The following is a 12,073-nucleotide window of genomic DNA, read 5'->3' on the forward strand; positions in this document are numbered from 1 at the left end:
TTCGAGGATTGTTACTCTGTTATGGCGTCTGCATGTTGTGGGTGCATCAATCATTTTAACTCTGATACTCTTTGGCTTTTTCGTAAAACTGAATTTTAACAATAAAAACATGCATGCATATATAAACTTTGTTAATCTCTTACTATTTATGATTATCTGGCCTTAAAAATGCACATGCATTTCTACCAAAAGATATTTCATTTTTGCCATTAAAGAATCTTATGTCTATTTGTTGACATGATATTTTGAAGCCATTAAAGAATCTTATGTCTATTTGTTGACATGGTGTTGTTTTTCTATTCTAAATGTTGATTGGAGTGCTCATGTATTGGTTAACTCACACCGTATTAGAATATGTGGGTTCTATTACAATGTGTTTACTCAGCGCATTTATATTTTTTGGTTCTATTACAATGTGTTTACTCAGCGCATTTATATTTTTTGGTTGCGGTTCTCGCTTTTCTAATAATATGACTGTTAGCCCTTAATAAGGGGCTAGTCATGCAAAGGATCTGGCTATAAGCACTAATGATCTAGCTATTACTGATGAGTAGTATTGGGTTAATATCAAACCAGGCTATTACTAGTTAGTCATAATGAATGACTCTTAATAGGCATGACTTATATAATAATTGGGCCATTACCATTGAATAATATACCACTAATTTCAAACCTTGTATTAAGAGGGCTTTTTGATATATATAATACTGATTCAGGATTGTTGCAAAGTTAACATTATTTAGTTCATATGGCTTGCTCTAGGATTGCTAGAATAGATCACAAATAATCCGAACAGGGTATTGTTTGATCTCCACACAAGGGTGATGTTGTCTATGGAGGTAACGCGGCTGATTTCAAACCAGATATTCTGAATTGTTCTTTTATCTTATACATTCATTATGGGTTGGATATACATACTTGCTTTCAATAATTTGTTGATAGGAAATATTGTGATAAATGATTAGTTGGGTCTACTTTGTTGTTTATTGTTATCTATCATTCAGGTAGGATTATAAGTATGGTGTTGACTACAATTAATCTTACCCTCTCAGTGCTTGGATGCATGATAAGCATTTGGTAGCTTATGGATCTTCTCCCCTTTTCTGATTTTTTTACCGATAATTCGGGCCTTTGATTCTATGGAGAAATATAGTAACTCACTTCCCTATCTCTTACTTTTGATGATGTTGGTATAGCTGGCTTGAAAATAATGTGTTGAACCGTGGATGACTAGTAATAGAACAGATGACTAGTTTCAGTAGTATGTAGCTTGGGCATGGACATACAAGGCCCATTAGTCTACCCACTATGTGGACTATTATGGCATTTATTTATCTTACATTTTTTTGAGGATGATTACATGATATGTTATCTTTATTGGTTATCTATCTGAAAATTGGGAATTGACTCTTGAAGTCTAAAAAGGGACTAATTGACCCAACCATAGCTTAAACTTTGGGGTCTTTGAGTGACATCTATAACATGTGGTAGGTCTTAGGACATATACAGGCTAACAATTTGTTTGTTTGTGTTGGATGGAAGTAGGTAATAGGATCTACCCTCTCAAATGTCTCACAGTTTAAGCTTTAAGACACATGTTTCAATATTTGAGACACAGTCTCCCGTAAACTGATGACATGGTTATTGTAGACAATACTTTTGTTATGTAATCATGTTAACACTTCATTTATCAAGACTGTTTGGGTTCTCAAATTTATTGTTCGGTTGTGGATATGTTATAAGTATAGATTAAAAAAACACACAAACACGCAGTGGAGAAGCTCCAAAGAGAGCACACAATGAGATGATATATAGATAATAAATGTGTGCTATACAAAGAAGATAAGTATACCCCAATATGAGTGTATACTAACACGGGGGGGAAAACCTCCTAAAGAGGGAAAAGTACCTCGGTTGGTCCTAGTGTGTTCACACACATCACTACCAAATATGGCTATAAATCCCCCCTAGGAGTGATGATGTGAACAAGGGGTGAGTTGGCACTAGAAGTACATAGATGTGCCATGCTCTTTGGACTGTGATAGGGAGCCCATACTAGTCTCCAAAGGGAAGTAATTTTAAAGCTTTGCGAAAAGCTTCAAACTTCTCTTATGGGAGAGCCTTCGTGAATAAATCTACCAAGTTGTCCTATGTTGGCACATAAGCCAAGCTGATTTCCCCTGCAAAGCATCTCTCCCCGACATAATGATAGTGCACCTCAATGTGCCTTGTGCGAGCATGAAAAACTATATTCCTTGTCTCGCACAGCTACCATAACTTTTGTTCAGAAAAGTAAAGAAAAAGTATGTAGATTGAAGAAAGCTTTATATGGTCTTAAGCAGGCTCCCAGAGCATGGTACGAAAAAATACATGCATCCTTGATTGCATAGGGATTTTGCAAAACAGCCCAACTAACATTACCCTCTATATTAAGGGGACTAAGGATGTTTTATTGGTCATCGTGTTATACGTTGATGACATGCTTCTCACAAGCCCTAATGATAATCATATGTCAACTTTTATAGCTGATTTAGAGAAGTCTTTTGAGATGTCAGATCTTGGACCATTGCACTATTATTTGAGCATTGAGTTTTGGCAGTATAATGATGGCATTATTATGCTGCAGAGGAAATACATAGATGCATTGTTGATGACGAGGTTTAATCTTGAAGACTATAAACCTATGGCTACACCTATCGAGCCAGGTTTCTTGAAGATGCAAGTGACCCTTTTGATGTTGCCTTGTATCAAGAAGGTGTTGGATGCCTTATCTTTTTGAGTAACACTAGACTTGACATTCAGGTGTCAATATTGAGCAGATTTATGCATAGTCCACACACAAAGCATTGGCAATCTGTCAAATAGTGTTCCATTACTTAAAGGGCACTAAGCACTTTGGGTTATTATCCCAAGGGGGGTGAATCACATTTGCATGCATTTACAGACTTAGGCTGGGCTGGATGTTATGACATACAAGTGTCCACGAGTGGTTTTTGCTTTCGCCTTGGTGATTCATGTATATCATGGCTCAACAAGAAGCAACCCACTGTGGCCACTTCTAACTATGAAGCTGAGCACAAGGTAGCATTTACAACTATAGTTGTGTTTGGATCAGGCACCTTATTGTTGATTTACGAGGCTGAGATACATAGACCTCCTCATGCAAATCTCCATTCAAGAAAGTATTTTTGATATCTAACTGACGTACATTCCAACCTTTATGTGCTACAAATGCAATGATAGTCCGCATGGTAGTCATACGACATGTGGGGTGCAAAGGTTTCACCATAGTTAATGCCTTTCTCTTGTGCATAACCCTTTACAGCAGTAAGCCTAGCTTTGTATCGCTTAACATTGCCATCTACTTTATGTTTGAGCTTGTAAACCCATTTCGTACCAATGGCCTTCTTGCCAAAGAGGCAAGTCTACCAAATCCCATGTATCATTTTTGAGTATTGAATCATACTCGGATAGCACTCATCCAATTTTTAGATTCCTTTGCTGCATCAAAGGAGACAAGTTTCTCTTCATCACATAAACTAGCAATAAGAGCATAACTTGCGTCAACAAGAGATGCATGATGAGAGCCTTCACATGTTCTGCTAGGCAAAGGAGTGGCCAATTTGCTGTCACATAGTGTTCGCACACCAGCCATACTTTTAGACTCCACAATTTCCCTTCTTTCCTCATCAACTACATCATCCAAATTTACCTCATCAATAGGTTGATCTGTGGGCTGAAAAACATGCTGATTTGTAACCTATGTGGGCCGATTTTGAGCATTCCTTGGATTATCCCTATGCGCTATATCAACGTGTCTTGCATTGAACAATGGAAGGAGAGTGTCGAGTATGTCATGTGAACATACATTTTGCTATTTTTAACATAAAAGCAAGGGCTAAATTGCATCTTCCACAAATACAACTCTTGAACTTCTTCACTATGTGTGTGTGTGTGTGTGTGTGTGTGTGTGTGTGTGTGTGCGCGCATTCCTACAACCTTAAGAATCCGCTTGGTAGTAGGATGATAGAGATGGTAACCCTTACTTCCTGAGCTATATCCCACAAAAAATACATTTAACATCCTCATCACATCAAGCTTGCTACAAAGTTGCTCAGGCATAATAAGTGCATAAGCAAGACTACCAAAAATGTGTAAGTGAGCCATAGAGGGCTTTCTGCCATTCCAATCTTCAAAAGGCGTAATTGTATGCAACACCTTTGTAGAACACGTGTTCAAAACATATGTTGCACACACATGACTACTTCTAGCCAGAAACCATGAGGTAACTCCTAATTTTTGACTATACAACGTGCCATCTCCATGAGAGACATGTTTTTATGTTCAGCTACACCGTTTTGCTGAGGTGTGTGGGACACTATACATTAGTGTTTTATCCCATGATCAGCCATGTATTCATGAAACTTCTTAGACATATACTTCCTCCCTCGATCAGTACGCAGGGTACGAGTCTTACATGCAGAAGCATTTTGAACCATAGCAGCAAAGTGCCTAACGCACATAAAAACCTATGATTTCTTTTTCAATGGATATACCCAGGTATGTCTGGAATAATCATAAAAATGAATGTCAAAAAATAGAGGTAGCCCCCAGTAGATGGTGTCCTCATAGGACCACATACATCATTGTGTATAAGCTGCAATTTTTGGACAGCTCTACCTGAACCATCTTTGAGAAATGATGCCCGATGCATTTTTCCAAGAATACAGTCCTCACAAACATGTTTGATAGGGGTTTCAAGATGTGGCAACTCAGACACCACATCATCTTTATGCGAATGTAGCAAAGTGCCAAAGTTCAATTGACCAAAGCGTGCATGCCATAGCTTAGCTTCACCCATTGCCTTTGTGGCAAAAACTGTACATATACAGCATACCTTTGTCTTTCATATGCATCTAGCCTATGCATCTAGCCTGTAAAGGCCATGAGACAAAGGACCAGAAGTAACAATTATCTTGTTGTCACTTCAATAATCATGAACAATACATCTGTCATCTTCAAACCAAACACTAAGCTACTAGTGGGGATTCATTCTCGGTCAAATCCGGCTAGCCTTAGTAATAGCAGAGACAGATAATAAGTTCTTCTTGTCGTCACTGCAATCATGAATAATACATATATCATCTTCAAACTAAACCACTAAGCTAGCCTTAGTAATGGTAGAGACAGATAATAAGTTCTTCTTGTCGTCACTGCAATCATGAACAATACATATATCATCTTCAAACTAAACCACTAAGCTAGCCTTAGTAATGGTAGAGATAGATAATAAGTTCTTCTTGATGCCTAGTACATATAATACATTTGAAAGCGTGATTGTTCCACCATTTGCAGCAATGACAACAATTTTACCAACTCCTTTTACAAGATAGGAGGAGTTGTCTGCACATGTTTACAATGTTTCCTTGTGGAGCAAATTCAAGTGATGAGAACTAATGTGCATCCTTATGTGAAGGGTCATAACTGCATTACACAATGAAAGCCTAATCATCATGTGCATAGTTTGCATATTCTTTGTTTTCTGCATTGGATTCTAATGCACCAACTACAGCCACACTTGAGTCTTTCTTTTTCTCCTTCTCTAGTCGTGTCGTCCTACACTCATTAATGTAGTGACCAAGTTTCTTGCAATATTTGTATTTTTCCTTTTTCTTTGGCTTGTCACCTTCTTTGTCTATAGGCTTACCTGATGACTTTGATTTCGGCTTATAACTACCCTGAGGAAAGGATTTACTTTTGCCTCTTTGTTGACTAGCAGCAAAAGCCTAGTCTCTTGTACACATGACAAATCTATTTTGCCTAGATTTCTCTTCTTCCAAGAGCACTCCTAAAACTTCAAGGTATTTGGATTTCCTTGCATAATGAGTCTGATGGTAGAAGCAAAACCTTGATACGAGTCTGGCAACGCATTTAAGATAGTAGGAACCAATGAACTGTCATGATATATTTCAACACTGGGCAAATGCTCCTTAAAATCCTTGATTTTTGTAAGAAAATTGTCCATGGAGTCTCCCTCATCCATATGCTTTGACTCTAATTGCTTGCGTATATAGGCAACACGTGCTTCATTATGTACCTGGTACAATGACGCAAGTGCATCCCAAGCATGTTTAGCAGGCATGCATGACCGAATGTGAGGAATGATACTTCTCTTAAACTGACAAAGCAAGCAATGCATGTGCTTGCACATATCTGATGGTCGATGTTGTTAAAGCATTGTAGATGCTGTTGCACACCAAATCTTTACTGATGCATAGTCCAAACACCCAAAATCGAGCAGAACCAATCCAAAATGATGCCTCTCCAGAACGTTTGTAAAAACTTTACGGTGCCCAAAACGCACTTGAAACGTGCTTGAATCGTGCCGCGGACCCAACACAGTACAGTATATACCTTCTTCTCCTAAGAGGGTATCTCAATCGGAGACAGAAAAACAGGGTCGTGAGGAGGGAGATAGACTACTAGATCAAATGTCAAGGAAGCTAACTCTGATACCAATTGTTGGAATTAGGGTTAGGGTTGTAACAATGCACACATAGAAGATAGAGAAGCTTGAGAGCACACAAACTCACTAGATTAGAATAAACAAATGTGTGCCTTTCAGAGGAAGATGCATGCTTCATGTAGTGATGTTGATTTTTGGATACTTTCTTAATGTGTGCCGAGTTTGTTTCTCTCTTCCGTTGGAGAGAAGTGATGTTGGTTTTCGGATACTTTCTTAATGTGTGCCGAGGTGGTTTCTCTCTTCCGTTGGAGAGAAGTGTGTCATGTACATGGCTGTAAATTTCTCTCGGAATAAACTGTTCTTCCTTTGGTTTTAATTCGTGTTAAAACTTTTTATTCACCATTCTAAATTTTCATCTTTTTTACTAAAGTTCATTCTCAATAATTTGGTGCTTGGCGTCAATTTTGTTAATTATCCTTCTTGTTTACTAAAGTTCCATTCTGAATAATTAATCGACACCTGAAAAAAAAAGTCAATAGAAAAAAAAACATATTAGCTTTAAAATAATCTAGAAAAACCTTCAAAAATATATGGGTTGATTTGTGATTAGCAAAATACATGTCGCTGACGTGGCGGCCATATCGGCGCTGTCTCCTCGTCCGGAGCCAACCAACTCCATGGCGCAGGCGGTTCAAGGAGGAAGAGTAGGTGGTGGAGGAGGAGCAGTAGGAGGAGGAGGAAGCCCAGCCTCTTCCTCCTCCTCCTTATCATCAAGAGCACGTACCGAACGCTTGTGGAAGGAGTACTTGAGGGATCCCTCGCAGTGGTGGGACAATCGAAACAGCAAAGTAAGTATGTTGCCATTTTCTCTTTTCATTTTTGCGAAGCCTCTCAGATTAGGGTTGTTTCTGCTGAGATTAGTGCTGTCCTTTGCGCCCGTTTTGTCCAAACAGACGAACCCTAGGGCCCCAGATTTCAAGCATAAATCTAGCAAGGAGTCGCTATGGATGGACAGCAGGAGCAATCCAAGCTGGGTTCACGACATGGTAAGAAGACGCGAGAGAAAGGGGATGCACAGCGCTCAAGAGGAAGCGGTCAATAATAACTTGAGTTATGGTGGTGGTGGTTGGGAGACGCTTAGCTTAGAGGCAGCGCTCTCTTCTTTGGAAGCAGGGTTGCTTCCTCAGCCCTCGGATGATGACTTTGTATATATCCTGCACAAGTGCACAATGGAGAGAAACCATGCCTATGCGTTGCGCTTGCAGGCCTACATGCAAAAAAATGGGCTTGATGCCCATCCATCACTTGGGAACCACCTAGTTTCGATGTTGGTGGAGGTTGGAAGCACGTACCATGCCCAGCAGGTTTTTGATAGGCTAGTTTATCCTAACGAAAGCTCATGGAACTCTCTGCTCACAGGTTATACCAGATGTGGGGAGTCACATCATGCCCTCATCCTGTACCAAAAAATGCAAGAGGACGAGTCTTTACACCCTAGTCCGCAGACATTTATCGCCCTACTGAAGGCTTGTGCTGAGCAAAAAGATATGAAGAGAGGGTGCAAAATACATGCTGACATTGCCAGAAGGGGTTTACTGGAAAGAGAGGTTGCTATTGGAAATGCATTGGTCAATATGTATGCCCAATGTGGCTCACTTGCAAAAGCACATGAAGTGTTTGACAAGCTTCCAGTACGAAATGTTGTCTCATGGAATACACTGATCGCAGGGTACACCAAGCAGGGGTGTGGTGACGAAGCACTCAACTGTTTTGAAGAGATGCAACATCATGGGGTCTCTCCAAATGCTGTCACCTTTGTTTGCAGCTTGAAAGCTTGTGGGAGTGTAGGAGCCATTGACAAGGGCCAAGAAATACACACTGAGGTTGCCAGAAGAGGTTTGTTGGAAACAGACCCTCGTGTTGGCAGCACGTTGGTTGATATGTATGCCAAATGTGGCTTCCTTGCAAAAGCACATGAAGTGTTTGACAAGCTTCCTGCTCGAAATGTGGTCTCGTGGACTGCGCTTATCGCAGGATATGCTGAACACGGACATGGTGAGGAAGCACTCAACTGTCTCGAGCGGATGCAACAGGAGGGTGTCTCACCAAACGCTGTAACGTTTACTTGCAGCTTGAAAGCTTGTGCAAGCTTAGGCGCCATTGATAAGGGCCGAGAAATACATTTTGAAATCGATAGAAAAGGGTTGTTGGAAACAGGCCATAATGTTGGCAATGCATTGATTGATATGTATGCCAAATGTGGCTGTCTTGCAAAGGCACAGGAAGTGTTTGATAAGCTTCCAGCTCGAGACATAGTCACTTGGAATGCATTGATTGCAGGATATGCCCAACATGGACGTGGTGAGGAAGCACTGAACTGTTTTGAACAGATGCAACTTGAGGGCTTTTCTCCAAATTCTGTCACCTTTGTTTGCAGCTTGAAAGCTTGTGGAAGCATAGGAGCCACAGACAAGGGCCGAGAAATACATGCTGAGATAGCCAGGAAAGGGTTGTTTGAAACATGCCTTCATGTTGGCGTTGCATTAGTTGATATGTATGCCAAATGTGGCTGCCTTGCAAAAGCACAGGAAGTGTTTGACAATCTTCCAGCGCGAGATGTTGTCTCATGGAATGCACTAATCTCAGGATATGCCCAACACGGGCATGGTGAGGAAGCACTGAACTGTTTTGAACGGATGCAAATTGAGGGGTTCTCTCCGGATGCTGTCACATTTGTTTGCAGCTTGAAAGTCTGTGGCAATATAGGATCCATAGACAAGGGTGGAGAAATACATGCTGAGATTGCTCGAAACGGGTTGTTGGAAAGAGATCTTGTTGTTGGCAATGCATTGGTGGATATGTATGCCAAATGTGGTTCGCTTGCCAAAGCACAGGAAGTGTTTGACAAGCTTCCAGTTCGAAACGTAGTCTCGTGGACTGCACTTATAGCAGGATATGCTGAACACAGGGGTGGTGAAAAAGCACTGCACTGTATTGAACAGATGCAACAGGAGGGTGTCTCTCCAGATTCTGCCACTTTTGTTTGCATCTTGAAAGCTTGTGGACGCATAGGAGCCACAGACAAGGGCCTAGAAATACATGCTGAGATTGCCAAAAGAGGAATGTTGGAAAGAGATGATGTTGGCAATGCATTGGTCGATATGTATGCCAGTTGTGGCTCGCTTGCAGAAGCGCAGGAAGTGTTTGACAGGCTTCCAATTCGAGATGTAGTCTCGTGGACTGCACTTATTGCAGGATATGCCCAGCTTGGAGAAACTGAAAATGTTTTCCATGTTTTTGACAGAATGTCAGGAGAGGGTACAAAGCCAGATCTAGTCACATTCACCTATGTGCTAAATGCATGCAGTCATACAGGTCTAGTGGATAAGGCACAGACGTACTTTGAGGCTATGAGCAAAGACTATGGCATGATTCCATCTCTTGAGCACCACACGTGCATGGTTGATCTCCTAGCCCGCGCTGGTCAATTAGAGAAGGCGGTAGCAATGATCAAGAAGATGCCGCTGCGTCCTGATCTTGTGGTTTGGCATACTGTGTTGGGTGCTTGTCGAACGTGGGGCAATGTGGAGCTTGGAAGACAGGCCTTTGAACATGCAGTGCGATTGGATGAAAAGGATCCGAAGCTATATGTCATTATGTCTAACATCTATGCAGATGCTGGTATGCAGGAGGATGCAAACAAGGTTGAGGCAATGAGAGTGGAAAAAGCAGCATTATTGGTGGACTGATGACATTGGAATTGTGCATTCATTTTGGAAAGACGAGATTTTACTCAAAGCTAGGTCATTCCTTCAAAATGGAGGGAAAATGATTTTTTTTATTTTTTATTTTGTTGGCTGATGTAGAAATCTTGATTGGCATTTTGGGAGGGAATATTTCCAAAAATTTAGAATAAATTCTCTCTCTAAAATATAAGATGTTTCTAGAATTGGAGGGCGGGATTCTCGTCACCTACTTCCCAACCTACTCATGGGTTAAATACACATACATGTACCATACACCAAATATCCATCTACACACTTTGGCCAAGACCAGGGTAGGTGAGCTGTGCTAAAACTAAGGGAAACCTAACCCAACCAATACAATATTGTAAATTTTAGAATATTCTTAGAATTGATATTTTGTTGCACTACATGTACTCGTCCTTTCTGTCACCTCACTTCACTTCCATTGAGTCTCATTTGCAAATTTTCTCCCTCTTACATGCCATAATCAATTTGGAGGCTTAACTACTAGCAATTAAAGTTGAGCAAAAGTGTCAACAATACAATTTGAGAAGTTTTCAAAGTGTCCTAAATTGTCATGCTAATCTAAACTTGAAAAACTCTATCAATAGTTTGGAAGCGAACTCTCAATTGATGATAGACAAGCCATCTGTTATGGTTTGCCCAAACCTCTTGACATTGCCAATTTCTTCTTAATGAGCAAGCGTACATATGGTTTTTTTTTTCCTTTTTAGGTTTTCTTACAACCTGTTTACAGCCTTAGGAGGTCTAGCGCACCTTTCTATGGGTCAAACGAGGGTTTGTTTGCCTCAGGAGGTCTAGCACACGTGTGATCTCTTAGAGATATTTTTCAAAAAAAGCGTGTGCCACTAATGTCTCAAATGGAAGACGAGCTCTCAAAAGCGCATGTGAACGTCCTCTTAGGATGAACTTTTTCGAAAAAAGTGCATGCTAATAGCATCCCATATGAAATTATTTTTCAGAAAGATTTTTTTATTTTTGCAGTCCATTTTTTAATGTGTTCCAAAAGGAATTTAGAAAAACGTTATATGAGAGAGTTATAGTATTTTTGGAGTATTATAACTTTATCTCTCTGACTTTTTTGTGATTTTGTCATATTTATAGACACTCAAAAGGTAGTCCAAATATGGTACACGATCTTTTTGGGCTATTTTGGGTGATTTTTAGTGCTTTTAAGTCTATTTTTTATCTTGATTTTCGGGTCGAATTTTGAGGTTGTTGGTCGGAGGCCAAAACAATGGATTTTGTTCTCGGATGCTCAAGACCAATTTCAAAGAGCTCGATTAGGGCTTTCTGATAAGCACTAGAACATGTTCATTAGCCTCACTGTTAATGAGATACGGGCCTCCAAACATGGCTATTTTTTGTGCTCTTTTTTTTTTTTGCTTCACGGACCTATCTCACATCATGAAATGGAGGGTATTTCACGGCATGCAGCATTTTTTTTCAACGAACATATCTCACGCCATGAAATGGTGGGTATTTCATGCCATAAAATGTTTTTTTTACAGACCTATCTCATGCCGTGAAATGGAGAGTATTTCACACCGTAAAGTGTTTTTTTTAAGAGACCTATCTCACACTGTAAAATGGAGGGTATTTCACGTCATGAAGCTTTTTTTTTTGTCTAGAGAGAAATTCGAGTTTTCTTGTGTTGTGGAAGGAATATTTTTTGAATTTTAAATTGGGGAGATATGGGCATTTTTCCAAAAGATAAATGGGAATTAAAAAAAATCAACAATTTTATGACACCCCCTTACACCCTTCATAAATGACCCCCAAAATGGATAAGTTGACAACTCATTGGCATCTTTACATTAAATTCTCATTAGCTACTAAT

At 40.0% G+C, this 12,073-nt stretch overlaps 1 protein-coding gene across 1 annotated transcript; it reads left to right on the plus strand.

The window, feature by feature from the left end:
* The first annotated feature begins 7,092 nt into the window (after positions 1–7,092).
* LOC147639087 (pentatricopeptide repeat-containing protein At3g16610-like) lies at positions 7,093–10,383 on the plus strand. The gene is made up of 2 exons (XM_086787288.1): positions 7,093–7,314; positions 7,420–10,383. Exons 1-2 carry the CDS (start codon positions 7,144–7,146, stop codon positions 10,213–10,215), a joined length of 2,967 nt encoding a protein of 988 aa, XP_086643414.1. The 5' UTR covers positions 7,093–7,143; the 3' UTR covers positions 10,216–10,383.
* The last annotated feature ends 1,690 nt before the right edge of the window (positions 10,384–12,073 follow it).

Source organism: Cibotium barometz, chromosome 4 (genome assembly GCF_041138505.1).
Source record: "Cibotium barometz isolate CiBa-2024 chromosome 4, ASM4113850v1, whole genome shotgun sequence".
NCBI lineage: Eukaryota > Viridiplantae > Streptophyta > Polypodiopsida > Cyatheales > Cibotiaceae > Cibotium > Cibotium barometz.

What these genes read in the sequence shown, in the direction of transcription:
- LOC147639087 (XM_086787288.1), top strand. Translation starts at nt 7,144, where the DNA reads ATGGCGCAGGCGGTTCAAGGAGGAAGAGTAGGTGGTGGAGGAGGAGCA. An exon ending in GGGACAATCGAAACAGCAAA is followed by an intron (nt 7,315 to 7,419) that starts GTAAGTATGTTG and finishes TTGTCCAAACAG; the next exon opens with ACGAACCCTAGGGCCCCAGA.